Genomic DNA, 20,241 nt, shown 5'->3' on the forward strand with positions numbered 1-20,241 from the left:
TCAGTAAAGAAGGAAGCAAATTCATTGCAGGCTCTCGTGTAGAGATGTTCAGATGCTACTGACACAGGAGGGTTTGTTAACCTGTCAACAGTAGCAAACAGGACACGTGCATTGTTGTTGTTTTTGGTGATAATAATTAATAATAATAATAATAATAATTGATAGGTTTTATATAGCGCTTTATTGCCTAGGCACTCAAAGACAGATAATGTCAGAAAAAAAGAAATGCCTTGCATTTTTCAGTTCTGAGTTAAACGTGCAGAGTTTCTCTTTGAAGATGTCATAATAATAAACCTGGAAATTTGTGTTTCTCCACCTGCGTTCTACTTTACGGCACTCTCTTTTTTCTATTCTGACCGACCTGCGGGGCATTTCTCCATGGAGTTTTTGTTTAGAGTGTGCCCTTTGTTATTTACCTTGTCAACATGCTGATAAAGTCCAAAGCTTTCAAGGACACAGCACAGTTCTTTCGCACTTCTGTCTTCGGGGTTGTCAACATGTACTGTATATTACAGTTTTTTACGATTGCTAAACACAGTGGGCACAACTGGAGCGACATGTGCAAAACTCTAACAACAGTATGCAGAGCAGTGGTTCATTCGGACCAAACTGTAGCTCGTTTTTCATTGCTTAAACACAATTTTCTAAATCTACACACCTATCTCATGGCTTAACCACAGCCTGCACAACACTGTGGATTTCCAGCACTTTTTTCAAATGCTAACACACTGCTGCCACAACTGTAAACCACACATTCAAAACAGAATGAATGCCTAGTGCATTTCAAACACTGCATGTTGCAATTTCAACTGCAACACTAAGATGTCTTGTTTTAGACTTGTTAGTGAACATATATACAGTATAAAGGGAAAGCTCAAAATATATATTTTTCTGGAAAGGATGACAGGTTGTTGGAGGGAGAAGAGTGGCAGTGAGAGTGTGGATGTGTGGAGGAAGACCTAGAAGACATAGAGCTGTAATGTCTGATGAAATACAGTAAGGGCTACACTGAAAACCCTGTTGTGAATCATGGTCTCTCATTGAGAGAGGCAGGGTTGAGAGTGCAACCCAATCTGCAAAAATCTAAAGTTGCATCTGTAATACGAATTTTCCAGCAAACAAACAGCTCAGAGTTGTACATACGATTTCACCAAGCCCACCTCTCTCTTCTCCTATCTCTCCTACAATCACCTTTTCTCCATCCTCTCCTGTGCAAGTCACATGACCTTCTGTTTGAGCCGGCCCAAACAGCAGCCCCTCCTCCACATCTGGAAAATGTCTCACAGCTTCATTGGCAGTCTGGTCGGGCACGCTGGGAATTCAGAGTGTTTTTTTTCTCTGCAGCCACTGTTGCACATGAGAGAAGAGATTGAGACAGAGAAGAACGTTGGGGAGGGAGGGAACTGGTGAGGAAGTGAGAGAAAGGAAGGAAGAGCCTGCCTATATAAAGAACGAGCAGGGAACCGCGGTTTGTACTTAGGAGAAGAATTTCACAACTTCACAACTGTGCATTCGGTTGGATTCTACCTCCTTTTGGCAAGACAGACGGTATTTGCTTATTTTAATCGATTTGTTCTGTTGTTGAAATGGGAGTTTTGCAACCTATTAATCTCTCATTAATGAAAACATTTTGGAGGAAGACTGACGTAAATGGTCCGGACTTAAGCATGAGATCTTGTGCCCAGATGTTTCCAGTCTTAACTCGTGTTTTACTTGTAGGTGAGTCAATCTAGGGAAAAAAAGGGCTTAACCCCAAAAAAATTGATACAAAAGGTTTTTCAATGGATTCCAGTAGTATTTGGTGTGCTGAATAACATACTAAAAGTCTACCAAAATCTACCCCCCAGAAAGCCCTCATTTCCAAGATGGCGGCCGAAATGGGGGCGGGGAGCTTGAAATGGCTATATCTCAAATTGAAAAAATGTTGCAAAGGAATTTTCAACTGATTTTGGTACCTCTGGACATGCTTACAAACATACTAAAAATCTAGGAAAATACACCTTCCGGAAAGGCTTCATTTTCAAGATGGCGTCCAAAATGGTGGCTGGCCAAGCTTAAAATGGCTATATATCTCAATAGAAAAATATTATTCAAATGATTTTTCACTTGATTCTGGTACCTGCAAATATGCTTATGACCATACTAACAATCTAGGAAAATATACCTCCCAGAAAGGCTTCATTTTCATAATGGTGTCCAAAATGGCGGCCGGGAGCGTAGAATGGCTATATCTCAAATGGAAAATGTTACAAAAGAATGTTTCAACTGATTCTGGTACCTCTATACATTAAGAAAGTGCGACAAATCTAGGTAAATATAACTGCTAGAAAGGCGTCATTTTCAAAATGACTGCCTGATGGTATAGGGGAGGGCTGGGCGATTAATTGAAATTCAATTTCGATTACGATTTTGGCGTCCCTCGATCATGAAAACAAGATAATCGTAATAAATTGATTATTGTGTCGCACGCCGTGTCTTGTGTGGTAAATGCAGCGAACCCTTCTGTGCCCCCACCCAAACACTTTCGCTTTCAGCGATTGCAATGCAATGGTTTATTCAGCATAAAGTTAAAGTACTCGCCCAAGACTGATGTTAAATCGAAACACAAAAGCCTTGCGTGAGCGAAATAGCGAGTTGCCAGTTGAAACTCCGTGACGGTGGGTAACGGTGTCATTCACAGTGACACCTCGCCAGTGTGAGCCGCCGCACAGAAAAGCCCTGTGGCTTTACGGCTAAAATGAACCGGGGATATCCTGCCCGTTAACGTTGTTGATGTGGAAGGCTTCAGCTCAGATCTTGTCATCGAGACGACATTGATGAGGTCATTGAAGACGCATGGAAGTGGAATGACTGACAATCAGAGAGCCCTTTGGACCATGTCAAAGTGCATAACATCACAGTACAACACCGCAATGCAGGAGTTCACAAACCAGACATACACAACATCAGAACAGCACAAGGACTCAACAGAGGCAAGGATGAAAAGGGATGCTGCTGACCTGGAGAAGATCACTTCAAAACTTGCTATATGGTCACCTTTCTCTCCAGACTCTTCTTTAAGGAATGTTGTTACAGGTGTTGTTGCTGAGGACGGAGTGAACGTGCATGATTATGACTCTGTTGGACGCAATATCATGCACAAAATGATTGGACAGCCTGCATTCACGTTCTCATTTAGTAGAAAGGATAAAGCCATAACCCTTGGACAAAAATCGTCTATCAAGGTTGCTCCTGATCGAACAATTGATTTTGCACTTCTTTTTCAACGTTTCCTGATTGTCTCCCAAACTGGAGAGCTATCATTGGAGGAGGTTATGCGTTACGAACTCAGTCCTTTCCCTCCTGCCCTCTTTGAAGCTGGAAACATCTTCCGCAAGGCTGATAAACCACAACTTGCGCACGCAATCTGTGATCATGCAAGTGATGCAATCCTAGATTCTGTACCAGAAACAGATCATTATGTTCTTGATGGAGGTTCACTCCTTCACCGAATACCATGGAAGCACGGACAAAGCTATAGTAAAATTGTGCAGTCATATGCAGACTTCACCATCCAACATTATGGCTCAGCTACAACCATTGTGTTCGATGGCTATGGGGATGGGCCATCCATTAAAGACAACACACATCAAAGAAGAGGAAACAATATTCATCCCATTGTCAACTTCACTGCTGAGACAGAGTTCTCAGGTAAGAAGGAGGAGTTCATGTCAAGAGATCTGAATAAACAAAGGCTGATCCAAATGATAAGCGATGAACTGAAAGAAAGGGGTTGCACTGTGGTCAATTCAATTGGAGATGCTGATGTAGACATCGTAAGGGCCGCAGTGGAATCATCTCTTCTTCACACCACTACGCTGATTGGAGAAGATACAGATCTCCTTGTCTTACTACTTCACTATGCACAGAGAGATAGTAAGGGCGTATATTTCAGATCAGACAAGTCAAAAGCTGATGGCAGTTTTAAAGTGTATGCCGTAAACCATTTAAAAGAAGTACTTGGACATGATGTGTGTTCTCAGTTGATGTTCATCCATGCTCTCACTGGCTGTGACACAACTTCTCGGATCTTCGGGGTTTGCAAAAAGACTGCTTTCCAGAAGCTTGTAAAAGGGGATCCCGTCCTTCGATCTTGTGCCAATGCATTCATTGTCCCAAACCAGACCACAGAGGTGATTGATGACCTTGGGTGCCAAGTAATGGCTGTCCTCTTTGGTGGAAAGTGCACAGATTCCCTTGCAGCAATGCGATATAACATTTTCAGCAAGAAGGTTGTCTCAGCTTCATCAACTGTAACGCCTGAACGTCTGCCACCAACTGAATCGTAGAGCGTACTACCAGGTCATGGTCTGGATGGGAACAGAAGATGGTATGGATGCCCTGAACTGGGGGTGGAGCCTGCAGGACAATAGATTTGTCCCACTCATGTCAACAACGAATGTTGCTCCAGACAGTCTCTTGAAGGTCATTCATTGTAACTGTACCACTGCCTGCAAGACACTCCGCTGTTCTTGCAGAAAATATGGACTACCTTGTACTACTGTCTGTGGACCATGTCAACTTAAGGAATGTGACAATCCACTTAACAAGTTTCTTCCAGAGGAGCCCGAAGATGATGATGAATAAAGACCACAATAAGTGTGGCATTTATGTTATTCAACACCAACACCACCTTTCTAGTTTGAATAGTAACCAATTTGAACCATTTAACCAATGTAAGCTTACAGGCAGTCATTTTGAAAATGATGCCTTTCTAGCAGTTATATTTACCTAGATTTGTCGCACTTTATTAATGTATAGAGGTACCAGAATCAGTTGACATTCTTTTGTAACATTTTCCATTTGAGATATAGCCATTCTACGCTCCCGGCCGCCATTTTGGACGCCATTATGAAAATGAAGCCTTTCTGGGAGGTATATTTTCCTAGATTGTTAGTATGTTCATAAGCATATTTTGCAGGTACCAGAATCAAGTTAAAAATCATTCGAATAATCTTTTTCTATTGAGATATATAGCCATTTTAAGCTTGGCCGGCCACCATTTTGGACGCCATCTTGAAAATTAAGCCTTTCCGGAAGGTGTATTTTCCTAGATTTTTAGTATGTTTGTAAGCATGTCCAGAGGTACCAAAATCAGTTGAAAATTCCTTTGCAACAGTTTTTCAATTTGAGATATAGCCATTTCAAGCTCCCTGCCGCCATTTCGGCCGCCATCTTGGAAATGAGGGCTTTCTGGGGGGTAGATTTTGGTAGACTTTTAGTATGTTATTCAGCACACCAAATACTACTGGAATCCATTGAAAAACCTTTTGTATCAATTTTTTTGGGGTTAAGCCCTTTTTTTTCCTAGATTGACTCACCTATTGTGCAATTTTCCACTTTGACATTTTTTTTGCAGGTCAGGCTCTTCTTTTTTACATAGAGATGAGTTTGTTCATAGGTCATAGCTTTAAATGTGCAGACTGTGCCCATGTCAAAACCTGATCTTCTGTCACAATAAAACAAATATTTCCCTCTATTTATTTATTTTCTGTAGGTGCAGAGCCAGGGGCCACCCGTTTTCTGTTTGCATGTGTGGGTGTATGTCCATCCAAGTGAAACTATAGTGTTTGTGATCATCTGCCTGTGAGTGTGTGTGTGTGGGGGGGAACATGCCGGGTGTTGTGAACACCCTGGTGGTGCGACGCTACTTCACCTTTGCTACGGGTCTGGTGGAGTGTCTGTGTTTCGCTGGAGCCGTGTTCGGTTGGGCTTCCCTTGAGTTTATCCTGAAGTCGGAGGGCTACTTCCAATCTCTGTGCTTCAACACCACAGGAGCGAATGCAACACAGGTGTTAGGTCAGTTTGATATCATCTCCCATCCATCACTTTGAATTCTGAACATTTATGAATTAACGTTATTTGAACAATGAAGATATTTCCATTCTGTTCTTCATTGTCACCTGAATGACCACATATTTCTCCACCTCTGCCCTCTTTCTTTCATTTTTATTATGTGACTACAGATTGCAGTGGACAGGATGAACAGTTTTCGCTTGTTTTCACCATCGCCTCCTTTATGAACAATTTCCTGACGCTGCCCAATGGTTTCCTCTTTGACAAGTTTGGTACCACAGTAGCTCGGCTCTTTGGATTGTGAGTACACTTTAATTACGTTGGCGTAAATGGTCAGGGGGTTTGAAAAGATTTCCTGTGTTATTTTTCAGAAAAACAGTTACTGAGTAGAAGACTAAAAAGGGGATAGTTAAGAAGAGCAATGAGATGACAAACATTGACGAGAAAATAACTAAAAAGTTGTTCATCTGTGAACTCTGACTTCAGTCAAGGTCTCTGTCTCTAAGCTGTGCAGACAGTAAACAGATCCTAGAACTCACATATTAGTTTATATAAATCGGTTGAGACTTTTTCCAGTTGTTGCAGCTTTAAACCTGAGAGGAATGTGTTTTTATACATCAAGCAATGACACACAACATTGAAATTGTTCCCAAAAAATACCTTGTGCATAATGGAAAATAAATAATAAATAAAAAACCGCAATAAAGCTGTCAAACGGACACTTTTTATTTGTGTGTTTGTAACAGGTTGCTTATCCAATACTTCTGACATTTCTTTTGTATGCAGCAATAAATCTAAAGATGACAAAGATATGCAGCGACAGTGGTGCTATCCGCCAGGTTCCAGGTGGACACGGTTGTCACTCCCAGGATTTTTTTAGCTGACCCTTTGTTTAACTTCAGTGCTGTTGATGACGCTCCCCACGGCTCCTGAGATAGTCCACTACTAATGCCTTGATTTTAGAGACATTTAAATGAATCATTGTTTGACACAGTATCATCCCTTTGGCATTATTCTGTGGTGAGGGACCTCTTCATTACCACTCTCCGAGCCAAGCTATTGGTTCACCAGGTATCATTAAAATCGGGTGAAACCACTGGGGAGTCTGTATGGCTTTAACTTATCCTAAAAATCTACATGCCAGATATGACTAAGGCCTGGAGCAAAATATCGCCTACGGTTTAGTTGCCTGGAGTTTGGGTCTGGGACTGTAAGACTCAAACAAATGTCTTCCATTTTTAAACATTTGCTGTACATCTAGTTGTACATTCACTCTTCCAGTCCTTCTCGACTTCCCCTGAAGCATATTCTTTGCGTTTGAGTCCATGCCCTCTTGAGCATCCAAATGAATTGTCTCTTGCTAAGCATAACTCCATGCAAGCAACTCAAATATGTCACTGTGATGCATTCTGAGGTTTAAACAAACACAGCAAAGCAACTAAAGCTACTGCTGACACCCCTGTCAAGCAGTTAATAATGAACAACACACACATTCACTAATGACAGGTCGGCGTCCTCTTTATCTCTCTGCGTGGCTGTGACTCTCTCTCTCTGCCTGTGGTGGCTAGGCTAATGTAGCTCAGCAAAAAGGCCATTTGCTGTTAATACAGTTTTTTCTCTGGTATTTTCCTCCAAAGGGATTCCCAGATCTGTGTCCTCACAATAACAGCTGCTTTCTCACATGGCATCACAGACATAGATATACAGTACTGTACATGCTCCTGTGAAATTGCAGGGAAATTGCCCTCAAGGAATTGTATGCAAAGAAGCTGAGTTCTGCAGACAGCAGCAGACACATAGTGGAGACATAGTATAGAGTTAATATTGACTCATGGCAAGGCAGAATGTGAAGAAAATGCTTGATGAGAAAAAGGAGCTGTAAAGAAAACTCACTTTGACAACAGAACTTGGAAAGAGGAAAAAGGGAGTGAATGACTATGAGAAACAGGTCAGGACCTGTTGTTTATAATCGCAACTGGAGGAATGTTTGATAGAAATGTGTTATTTCCAAATGGTGCAGATGGTTCAGACCCTGTAAGAAGTCCTCCCTACCACCTCACTGCTGAATATCTACCATATAACATAACCCCACACGCATACCAACCCAGTATGTTGCCCCAGATATATCTTAAGTCCACAATAACAAGCTGGCATTAAGGCCGTTCATATGTTTCCACTAAAAGAGGGTGGAGCGGGAAAGTAAAAGGCCAAAGGAATGCAAATTGTTGGACGAGTGCCGGAAGTGGAGTTGAGGAAGGTTATTTGCTCAGTAATGGCCAAGAGAAGGCAATTAAAGTCCAGCAAAAGCTCTCCAAACATTGTGATATTATTGTATCAAACGTCTGTGTTTTCAATTTAAATCCCAATAAAATTATATAACAACTTCTTTCTTTCACACCAGATCTCTTTACACCATGGGAACCTTGATGTTGGCCTTCTCGATTCCAGGTGAAAAAATGACTCAGTCTCTTTGTTTTGTGCCTTAAAAGAAATGCCGTCAAGAAGATGTTGTAGCTGTGGATGCTCAACCTCCCCCCAATCCCCTCTTTTTTCAGCTTTATCCAACCTGCTCTTCCCAGCTCTCTCCTCCCTGGCAGTGGGTGGCATCTTGCTTCTAATCACCAACATGCAGGTACCAAAGCATTCTATTTAGATGAATCTGCACCTTATATAGAAGCCCCACAGACACACAGACAGTTGAAGGCATCTGGGTTAATCAATTCAAATATTTTTCCTCAAGGTAGGAAACCTGTTTGGCTCACGCCGTTCCACCATTATAACTCTCTACAACGGGGCCTTCGACTCTTCCTCAGCACTGTTCTTCGTCATCAAGGTGAGAAACATTCACATGCTGCTCTAGCAAAATACAATTAATTAGATATATTTCCACCCTCACCTCATGCTTTTCCACCCTCCTCTTGTTTTGTCCTGTAGTTGTTATACGAATCCGGCATCCCTCTCCGCGCCTCTTTCCTCTTTATTTCCGCCTGCACTGCCATCCACTTGCTCAGGACTTTCTTCCTGCTACCCAGAAAATCAATCCCCTACCCGCTGCCTGAAGGCTACACCTATGGGTAAGACAACACCTTTACGTGCTTAAGAGATGCATCAAATGTGATAGATGCTGTTTATTTTCTGATGTGTGTCCCTTAAAAGTAAATAAAACAAGAATGTATCTCTTTGTTTAAAGTTGTAATCTGTAAGTTCTATTTCATTCTCACTGACCGCCAGAGGGGGTTCGGTTAAGAACCCGTCTACATCATGGCTGCCTTGAAGGGGGCTCCTCTACAGGATATTTGCACCTCTGCTACCTGGTCTTCATCATGCACCTTTGCTCGGTTTTACAGAGTAAATGTTGCTATTCTCCATCCTGTGGTGTTGGTTGTCAACGGCTTAAAGCATTTGGTGTGTACTCCTTGTGGCCTTTCTGGTATAAGTCATCCATTACTTAAAGCACCGCCTCTGGCAGTCAGTAAGAATGAAATAGAACGAGATGTACGCATATAACTGCGGTTGTATGAATTCTGGATAAACATCAGAGTTCTCTGTCACTTCCAGTGCAGGTCCTACATTTTCTAAATTGATGAAAAGGTAATTCTGCACACTGTGTGCAGAATGTTAGAAGTTCCGTTTTCTTCCGAGTACAATGGAACGCAGCATTGAATATGCACAGGTTGAGCTTGTCATTGAGCTGGTCCAGAGGCGTGCCTGCATTTTCATTTTACCGCCAATGCTGCCGCTAGAGACAACCTAATTCTTACAAATCTTACAGATTACAACTTTAAAATTATTGAAGTAAATTTGCTCTTAGTCAGTGGCTGTCCCACTCTGACCATAATCCTTTTTCAGGATAACCTGTGGGAAGTCAGAGTCTGTGAGCTCGGAGCAGACAACAGAGAACACTCCCAGTACAATCCAGGAAACACCACTGGAAAAGGACATCTCTGTGAAACAGGGTTGGTGTTTTTAACCATGGCACATATTACTACATTGCAAAATATAAAAATAATTAAGTAAATTTTTTCTTCATTTTTATTCACTTTGTTTTGTTTGGTCTTCACTCTCATTCTGCATGGTCTCACCTTGTCTCTTTCAGAGAAGAGTTTCCGTGAGTGTTTCCTGTCCAGGTTCTTTCTGTGGCACCTGGTCTGGTTGTCCGTGATGCAGCTTAGACATTACCTCTTCATCGGCAACCTCAATCCCATGCTGCAGCGGCTGACGGAGGGAGAGCCTTCACTGGGTAAACACACACAGACACAACATCATGTTGCTCTGGCAGAAAAGACAGAAGCTTTTGCAAACTGTCAACTTACATGAACCTATCCCTTAGCAAGGTAGTATGTGCCATGAACACTTCAACTAAAGCAACATGCCTGTAGTCATATACCAACGAGAATACACTTTCCAAAAATCTTCAAACGTCTGAGTTTAACATGGGCACCGGGGGGATTTGAAACGATAAATCTCATATTCTGGCAGACTTGTTGAACTGTTTTTGGAGTCCTTCAGTGTTATTTTGTCTCCCTGCAGTGAGCCAGTACATCAATGCCTTCGCTATTACGCAGCTGTTCGGCGTGCTGTGTGCTCCCTGGAACGGCCTCATCATGGACAGACACAAAGGCAAACCCCGTGCTGCAGGTGACATACTAACACTTATCATGACTAGTGGGGAACCCAACAGACGGCACCCAAGCTATCAATGTCCCCTCAGGGTGTGCTTTAAATAATACTTTTTAGACTGGTAATAAGCCATTTGTGAAATAACTTTGGAGTTGAAAAATTCCAATGGCTCATATTTATTCTCCTCTTTCATAGCTTGTTTTTTTATTTTTTTTTAGTTCTCTTTTAATTTAATTAATCAAGCGTTGACCAAGCGATATCAGAACTGAAGGACTGATGAAGGGGTTTAGCTGCAGGTGACGAAGTAGCCTGGTAAAATCAAGTAAAGGAATTATAGTGATTAGCATGTTGGTTTGTTTTTTTCTTTTCTTTTCATTTCTTTTTTACTCATGACACAAGTTATGTGCCATCCAGTTTTCAGGTGAGGAAAAATAAACCACAGCCAAAGGGAATTGGCACAGCAAAGGGCATCCTTATTGATGGTGTAATACTGATTTATAAAGCATAAATAAAAAATGTATTAGCCATCAACAAAGTATTCGTAGAACATGCTGAATTTGAAAGTGGTGCCAACCTTCTCATAGAGTTAATCTACACAAATTCAAAGTCAAAAGTTATACGTGAGTGTTGCACACTAGATACGTCTAATGAGAGATACTAGGAGATGTGCACGCTGTTGACGAAATCTATTTCTCTATGATTGTATAACATATTAATGCTAGTCATTCTATTCACCTCACATTGAACTCTGGTGTACAACACTGTGGTAAACATGTTTTACTCTAACTGCCTCGTAAGGAATTTTGGCACACAGATACTGGGAAGCAAGATGCGAACACACACATATGTTCAAGGACGAGTACTTCTTGCACTCGAATCATTTTATTATCAGTGTAATTAAAACTCATCCCCCATATTTTCCAGAAACTCAGATGACCAGGTCATCAGCACCTGGTCAGACAAATGCGTGCCAGTATGGGTATAAAAGTTGTAACATCCCTCTCTGACTTTAGTAATTTCTCTGTTATGCTACATGTGTGTACATGATAACTGACTCAACTTGCAAGTTTCAACTAAAGTCTCTGCGGATGATGAAATCTGACTCCTGACTCTTTGTGCATTATTTCATACTTATATTGAAATTAGAAAAATTTAGCACACGCCTTACACACCAGTGGCCTGACTTGATCCTCACTGCTTCTTATTTGTACTTGCTCTCTGGTAGACGGTGTGTTACTGTAGTTATTCTTGGTGCAATCGTTTAGTTTGAACCTCTGTGCAGATTGTTTTGATCACAACATGTGTGTGTGTGTGTTTTCCTCTATAGGAGAAAGTGAACAGGAGGCAGACCTGCGGGCGTCGGTGCTTTCTCTCTCCCTGACGGCGCTGCAGTGCGTGCTGTTCTCAGTGTGTGCCTCCACACCGTTTCTGCCCCTTCAGTACCTCACCTTCGTCCTGCAAGTGATCAACCGGTCTTTCCTCTACGGCGGCAACGCTGCCTTCATCAGTGTGGCGTGAGTATCCAACCTGCAAACACATCTTCACACCTTCTTCTTTAAACTTTACACTTACGTATGTTTTTTATGACACAAGGCACTCTACATACTTTCTGTGAGAAAGTGCAAGGCAATAAAGCTTTCAACAGTCATGACAAAGGGCGCTTGGTGTTCTCGTACAGTTTTTTTCCTTTTACTGTGATGATTGGCAGTATAAAGTGGAGGCCATATTGTAGTCTATTAGGGCACCGCTACTTTCCTCCACCAACCTATTCAATGTGAGCTGACTTTAGCGGCGGTTCATAATGAGTGTATGCTGTGACAACGTGCGCAAAATAACTCAATAACATATGTGTTTAATGAAAGACATTCTGCAATAGACGGTGAAATGATGTGTAAATACTAACCTTGGTGCGGATGGGGTTCACACCAGTGATGAACCGCTCCAGTTCACTTGCAAAGCTGGTGTGAATGCGACCTTAAACAACTTTGTTTCAACTCATTGGCAAAGGCTTGAGTGTAACTGACATGTATCTATGAAAAGCTACCCACTATAGCTTTAAATGCGAAAGGGATTGTACATTGACAAAAATAACACGTGTTTTTGTGTGAATGTGATATTGTATGTAAAGTATCCATAACTGGCTGCTGCCGAACAGGTAAGACAATATAATTCAACACAGTTAATTATACACAACATGTCTTTATATGAGTAAGAATGGTTGCAGATGAATAAACATTTAAAAATATTATATCTGCTTATTACCAAATAATAATTTGTTGTAAATAATGCCTTAATACTGTGTTGGAATGAGAAGTGGGTAAAGTGTTGCCTAAATATGTTTTAAATTTCATCACGTGTGTGTGTGTGTGTGTGTGTGTGTGTGTGTGTGTGTGTGTGTGTGTGTGTGTGTGTGTGTGTGTGTGTGTGGGTCTGTAGTTTCCCATCATGCCACTTTGGTAAGCTGTACGGCCTGGTCATGGCTCTGTCTGCAGTGGTCTCTTTGCTGCAGTATCCCTGCTTTGCCCTGGTGAATGGACCTTTGAATGGAGACCCTTTATACGTGAGTTCATGATATATAATGGATCCAAGTGTGATTCCAACCTACCTACTCTGGTCTTTTATGCTGCCTTATTGTGTGCGTTTTCACTGCCTTTAACTATATGAACTCTCTCCTCTCCTGTGCACACAGGTGAACATCTTTCTGACGCTGCTCAGCCTGCTGGCCTTCATCCATCCCCTCTCTGTCTACCTGCACTGTCGAACTCTTGTGTCCAAGCGAGCCCAGAGCAGTGCCTCCTCTTAAAGTCTGTAAAACAAAAGCGACGACTCGCACTTAAAATACACAATCACTGTTACTTCTTTAGTTTCTGAGGTGAATGGTGCTCTATCAATCAATTCATTTTCAATTCTACTGCTGCAATATGTGCTTGTGTTGGAGTGAAACCCAACTTCAGCAACTGTTGGCTGGTTTTGTTTACAGTTAGAATTCCTCGCGCCGGCTGCTATAACTTTCCATGACTGTGACATATCTTGTATTTCTTGTTTTATTCAATCTAATCATTTTACATATGTATCTTTGACATTTGTTTTGTATAGATGTGCTTATGGTGGTTTCATAGTACCAACAAATGAAGCACCTTATTGTAAAAAGCTGAAAAGATTGCAGAATAATTTTTTTAATCAGTTTGGACCTCCTCAAGATATCTCTCTCTTATACTGTATATAACATGTGACAATGTTGACTGTTGTGACAGCATGAGGGACAATGGGAGTCTGAATCACAAATATCAGTATGTTTTTGTTTTAATTGGACAGGTCAGGGAATGTGTCTGGACAAAGGTCCTGTTTGCACTCTAACATAATACATATGCAATTATTGCTTCAACCTGTGAGTTTATTCAGCTTCATTGAACAGAGGGGGTGACACAGCACTGCCACCTGCTGGCCTCCTATAGTTGAGCTGTTCCTACCTATATCACTGTTGTGCCAAACATTAAGTATTATGTGTTATGAAGGATTCTGGGAAATGTGCCATAAGTAACAATGTGTATTATAAAGGGAAATGTAGTCATTCATTTGTACCAGTAGGCCTATGTTTATTTTCTAGGTTGGCTTGTTTGTTCTTTCTTAAACCTGCAGTGTGTAGAATTTTGGGTTTTATTTCCTAGCAGATTTTGTAGAAAGTATGTAATTATAATATCCATAAGAACATTTAATTTAGTGCATAATAGCTGAAAAAATGATTTGAATTATTTATTTTTCCCTTAGAAAGGGTCTCATATATGTCCATATTTCTGCATATTTTGGACCAAGGCCTAGTGCCACCATCTTGAAAGTGTCATAGTTGGAATGTCATCAGGTGCATTGTTTAAAATTTAGAATTGTTCTTGTCCTTGAAGGCCACTGTAGCTTCTGTTATTATTCGAAAGGGTTGGGGTTACCCAGAGAGCGTTGCATTCTAGAACTTTGTAGAACTTTCTTGATGATGTCATATTACACACTGCACCTTTAAATGATGGGAATGTTGATGAAATGTTTCCATAAATATGCAATAACTCTTTGCTGTGTTGCAAAATAAATCGATGCATCTTTTTTAGGTGAACTTTAAGGCCAAAAATACTTTTGATCTTTACTTTTGCCAAAATAATTGTTTCTGTTTTCAACTACTGTGAAGAAAATGTTTACTTGCAGCCTATTATTATATACAGGTATGGCATGGGAAATGCAAATTGTAATGCAGCAAGCAGACATAAAAAAAAACCATTAATGAAACAACTTCTGGGAGATATATGTTGAACGCACTATATTCGAATAAAAGTCAATATGATATTTACTGAATTTCCCCTTTTCTTTTTCCCGAGATCCGTTCACACGTCAGTAGGAGTAGTTCTCAGTACGGGGAATCAGTTGTGTAATGTCTCTTGTGGCTCTAAAAGCAGCTAAATAGCCCTGGTTATGTCACCAGGGTTACGAGATGACAAAGCATGCATTTCAAACTGTGCTTCTGGAGCATGAAAGACAGGGGCATTTACCAGACACACAGCGGCTCTTTTAAAAGATACTACTGAGTTGCTTTGAATCAAAATATCTCTGCAGTCATTTGTCATTATTCTGTCTCTTTGCATGTCCACCAAAATGAATGGAAGTTCATCGGCAAATTGTTGATGTAACTATTTTAAGAAGTCTAAGGTATTAAAATTTGAATGCTAATGTACAGTTCATAACTCTACCTTTATGGACAAAATCAAAAAAGATGCATCAGGCTAAACAGAATACAACTGATCGAAGGCTATATCCAACCGACTTCTGTTTGTTTTCAATTTTACACATTTTACAGGTCTGGGGCAATACTGCCACATACACTGTGTGCACAATTATTAGACAAGTGAGGATTTTGGCCATATCATAATTTGTATGCATATTTCCCAACTTCAAGCTGTATAAACCTAAGTGCTTATTGGATTTAAGCATACCAGGTGATGTGTATTTGTGTAATGAGTTAAGGTGTGGCCTAAGGAGATCAACACTCTATATCAAGGTGTGCATAATTATTAGGCAGTTTCTCTTTCTCAGGCAAAATGGGCCAAAAAAGAGATTTAACGGACTCTGAAAAGTCAAAAATTGTAAAAAGTCTTTCAGAGGGATACAGCACTCTTGAAATTGCTAAGATATTGGGGCGTGACCACAGAACCATCAAACGTTTTGTTGCAAAAAGCCAACAAGGTCGCAAGAAACGTATTGAGAAAAAAAGACGCAAATTAACTGCCAAAGATTTGAGACGAATCAAATGTGAAGCTACCAGGAACCCATTATCCTCCAGTTCTGCCATATTCCAGAACTGCAACCTACCCGGAGTGCTCAGAAGTACAAGGTGTTCAGTGCTTAGAGACATGGCCAAGGTAAGGAAGGCTGAAACCCGACCACCACTGAACAAAACACACAAGTTGAAACGTCAAGACTGGGCCAAAAAATATCTGAAGAGAGATTTTTCAAAGGTTTTATGGACTGATGAGATGAGAGTGACTCTTGATGGACCAGATGGATGGGCCCGTGGCTGGATCAGTAACGGACACAGAGCTCCACTTCGACTCAGAAGCCAGCAAGGTGGAGGTGGGATACTGGTATGGGCTGGTATTATTAAAGATGAGCTAGTTGGACCTTTTCGGGTTGAAGATGGCCTCAAAATCAACTCCCAAACCTACTGCCAGTTTCTAGAAGATACTTTCTTCAAGCAGTGGTACAGGAAAAAGTCTGCATCTTTCAAGAAGACCATGGTTGCGTTCCGAATCGCATACTCTTTCTTTTTTCTATTCAACATACTACATCCGACGATAAAAAGAATCTAGTTAGGATGCAGTAGACATACTATTGGGACATACTTTTCTCTCTTATTTCATCATAACATTGCGCCTTGATCTTGCCTCTTGCTTTTATATCCGTCGCATCCCCGTTTGTTTTCATAACATGGACCTATAGGCTTCGTCGATGTTACGTCACTTCACGTGCGCACTGGATTGTGGGTCAGAATCGCCCAAATAGGATGCACTTTTCAACACTAACAATCTTGGCCGCATGAAGTAGACCATCCGGGTATTCTAACCATCCTAAATCTGGCCACAAGAATCGGGACATCCTAAATCTTTTTTCTACATACTATATAGTAGAAAGTATGCGATTCGGAACGCAACCCATGATTTTTATGCAGGACAATGCTCCATCACATGAATCGAAGTACTCAATTGCATGGCTAGCCAGTGAAGACCTTAAGAATGAAAAAATAATAACATGACCCCCTTCCTCACCTGACTTAAACCCTATTGAGAACCTGTGGGCCCTGTTTAAATGGGATATTTACAGTGAAGGAAATCAGTACACCTCTCGGAACAGTGTCTGGGAGGCTGTGGTTGCTGTTGCACAAAAAGTTGATCGTCAACAGATCAAGAAACGGACAGACTCCATGAATGGAAGGCTTGTGACAGTTATTGAAAAGAAGGGTGGCTAATATTGGTCACTGATTTTTTTTTTGACATGTCGGAAATTTTTATTTGTACATTTTGAGTTGTTTTATTATTCTCACTTTGACAGATGAAAATAAACAAGTGAGATGGGAAAATTTTCGTTTTTCCATTTAGTTGCATAATAATTCTGCATACTCTCGTAAAAAAGAAAAAAAACCTCACTTTTACTTTCGTAAACATTCAGGTTTAGGTTCATTAACATTTGGGATTGACCGAGAGCACTGTAGTTGTTCTATAATACAATTAATCCTCAACCTTGCCTAATAATTGTGCACACATATGTGAAAACAGTTGTAGGTTGGTTGAGTTTGCAGACTGCAAGGTTGAAAAAAAGATGTGGTTCTAAAGTAAAAAATAAGTGAGTAGCCTGCTCCTTATCTCTGCTCGAGGCTACATCAGCACAACAAAATGTCAGGCCAAACTTTTGACTGTGGAGTCGGACTGTGGCCATTGTAGGTGCCAGGTGTTGACAAGGAATGAGAATGTGTGAAATTAAAAAGATGGTATCTCTGGCTCGGCTGCTTTTAGGAAAGATATTCTTCTAAGTCTAGAAGACCTGTGTCATAACAGCAGCAGCCTGAGAGGACAGCCTATCCAGTCACACTAGGCAGTTTGTGTGTGCCCAGACATGTAAGTGGTGAAGAGATTTCACATGGGGGGAAATAATCTCTGACAGGGTTAAAACCTGAAATAACAGGGACACTCCCCCACAACAGCCTCTCTCAAGTCCTCAAGTACAGCTTTGGTGCGACGACACAGTGAGCCCAGAAAAACTAGCTGGAGCTGTCACATCGTTGTGTGTGTGTGTGTGTGCGTGTGTGTGTGTGTGTGTGTGTGTGTGTGTGTGTGTGTGTGTGTGTGTGTGTGTGTGTGTGTGTGTGTGTGTGTGTGTGTGTGTGTGTGTGTGTGTGTGTGTGTGTGTGTGTGTGTGTGTGTGTGTGTGTGTGTGTGTGTGTGAGACAGAGATAGAAAGAGAGAGAGAGAGTGTGTGCAGGGACCATGTGCATCTGATGAGTGACAGGTCACCTCCCTTGCATATGCGTCATTGATGATCAGATCCTGTGTATCTCTACAGACTTGCATATGCATATGACAGAAATTGGAGTGAAGGTGGTGGGAGTGAAGGATAAAAATAAACCAGTCTATTAATGATGTGCGTTTTTTGACTGCATCTGTTGCAGACCAGAGGATGTCTTTATGACTAATTTACGTATGTGTTATAATCTTACAATTTGCCAGCTCAATCATGGCTGCTCTCCTTAATTAGAGCAACAGGAGGTGAAATGTAAAAGCCACATTTTCACGGCTTACTGTGTTGTTTTCCATCTGCTGTGGGTCCATCTCTGTTTTGGCCCTGTCGACTCACCTTAGCACACCGAACTACTGTCTATGAAATGAACACAGTGACTTTGATGTTTCTCTTATGTGTCAACAAAACGTTGCGAAACATTTGTCGAAAACTATTGCTTGAATACACTTTTGGTCTGGGGCCCTTTGGCATGGTTTGTGTCAGTGTAAGGAAGACATTCAGTACATTTTCCCCAGTGCTGCACTTTTTTGGTACCATACAAAAGGTATTTTCATACTACTTACTATATTTCACAAGGGACATTGCACTTTTTAAAACCACAATGTATGTTAGACAGCTTAAGTTTCTGTCTTTTTCAAAGGATGATTGTACAGACAAAGCACAAGATCCTATAAAATATGTCTTATAAACTACACAATTGTCATGGCTTGTCTCCCTGTCCATCCATCTCCAGCCACACTTCCGTGTTTCCAGCCCTCCCTCAATTGCAATATCCCATCCATCCACCAGATGCCCTCAGACTTTTCCTATCAGCTCACCTAAATCGTTCATCAGCCTTTCACTAACTGGACTCATTCTTTCATGTTTTGTCAGATCCACTGCTTTTTCCCCCTGATTAATTGTGTACGTTTTTCCCAGTGTCCTCAGCCTGGTTGTTTTCCTTAATTTTCCCCCAGTGTAGTTGACCAAGTTTGATTTTGTCTTCCTGCCCATGTCCCTGTCTGCAGGTGGCACACCAACCTGCACCTTACCAGTAAGAAAGTCCTTGAATAAACCCCTAACACACTATAATAATGCAACACTTGGAGGGGCAAAATGGATAGTTTTACTTTTGATTATTTGAGTCCATTTTCCTACCCATTGTTTTGCACATTTTCTTAAAATGATTACTGCAGGATTTGAACCTATGAAGGGTTTGTTTGATTTTACATTGTTACTTAGCTCATGTAAAGGTCTGAAACCTTTATCCATCACTGCTTTTTTCACATCGAGGAAAATCTTAATGCAAAAGAATACGTAATATTTTAAACAGACCTTTTTCATAGAAGACATTTTGACAAGAGTCAATAATAAAATGACTGATGGATTAGTTCCATTTAGCTGTTACAGTGTCTGAGTCCTGGGGCCTCATTTATAAAGCTTGCTGCGCACAAAAACCTTGCGTATACAGGCAGAAATGGCGGTAAAATGTGCGGTGGCAAAACGTTGGTATCTATAAAGAAATTCTTTGCGGAGAAGTGTGCGTATTCCTACGCCAACTTTCGACCATGCGTAGAGCTCACGCAAGGTTTTCCTGACTCGGGGAATCAGCGACCCTCAATGGCAACACCATGAAATGAAGCTCAGTCATCAGAAAAACACACATATTACTGTGAAATGCTTGACACCCAATATATGTAATCAATTAGGCCTATATGTATGAGCCTATCTATAGTTGCGAATATAGGCCACTGTAGTATATTGCATTCAGTTATGATGTTGGTTGATTTACTTATCAAGTAGGTCTCTACATGTGTTGGTTATATCTTTTAATTGAATCTTATAGCGCTACTCTATAATAATATACGTCGGGAGGTGTGTCGTTGCAACCTGGCCAGCGGGAGAGTGTTGTATCCGCCCTTATGACTTATTCTAAAGGTAATTGTTTAACTAAGAAATAATGTTTAATCAAATGTCAAAATCTTCTGTTGTACATAACTGAACAGGCCCTTTTTACCTCTCTCAACATTAACTGGAGTGTGTGTGTCTCACAGTAAGGTCAGGGAGTCGTACATCGTAGGCTACTTTTCCATAGGAAGCTATGGATGCAAAACAGGATACAGATATCTAACTGAGTACACACCAAGTCGTGAGAAACTGACAAAAGGCCGTAGTCCCATAAGGATAGAGCCCCAGAACCCATACGTAGGGAAGGAAAACAGCCAGACAATGAGGAGCCATAAGATTAATGTAGGTAGC

At 41.0% G+C, this 20,241-nt stretch overlaps 1 protein-coding gene across 1 annotated transcript; it reads left to right on the forward strand.

Annotated features, from left to right (window-relative positions):
- The first annotated feature begins 1,412 nt into the window (after positions 1-1,412).
- Positions 1,413-14,767, forward strand: slc43a3b (solute carrier family 43 member 3b). Its single transcript, XM_080035870.1, has 13 exons — positions 1,413-1,548; positions 5,537-5,838; positions 6,006-6,135; positions 8,237-8,283; positions 8,391-8,467; positions 8,576-8,668; positions 8,770-8,909; positions 9,685-9,791; positions 9,932-10,075; positions 10,366-10,473; positions 11,783-11,969; positions 12,892-13,015; positions 13,145-14,767. The coding sequence occupies exons 2-13, from the start codon at positions 5,652-5,654 to the stop codon at positions 13,256-13,258; spliced, it is 1,458 nt and encodes a 485-aa protein (XP_079891996.1). The 5' UTR covers positions 1,413-1,548; positions 5,537-5,651; the 3' UTR covers positions 13,259-14,767.
- The last annotated feature ends 5,474 nt before the right edge of the window (positions 14,768-20,241 follow it).

This window comes from Ammodytes marinus (genome assembly GCF_949987685.1).
Source record: "Ammodytes marinus genome assembly, chromosome: 10".
Taxonomy (NCBI): domain Eukaryota; kingdom Metazoa; phylum Chordata; class Actinopteri; order Uranoscopiformes; family Ammodytidae; genus Ammodytes; species Ammodytes marinus.

Coding starts and splice junctions, on each gene's coding strand:
- slc43a3b (XM_080035870.1), top strand. CDS start 5,652: ATGCCGGGTGTTGTGAACACCCTGGTGGTGCGACGCTACTTCACCTTT. Junction 6,136..8,236: donor GTAGCTCGGCTCTTTGGATT/GTGAGTACACTT, acceptor CTTTCACACCAG/ATCTCTTTACACCATGGGAA. Junction 10,076..10,365: donor GGAGGGAGAGCCTTCACTGG/GTAAACACACAC, acceptor GTCTCCCTGCAG/TGAGCCAGTACATCAATGCC.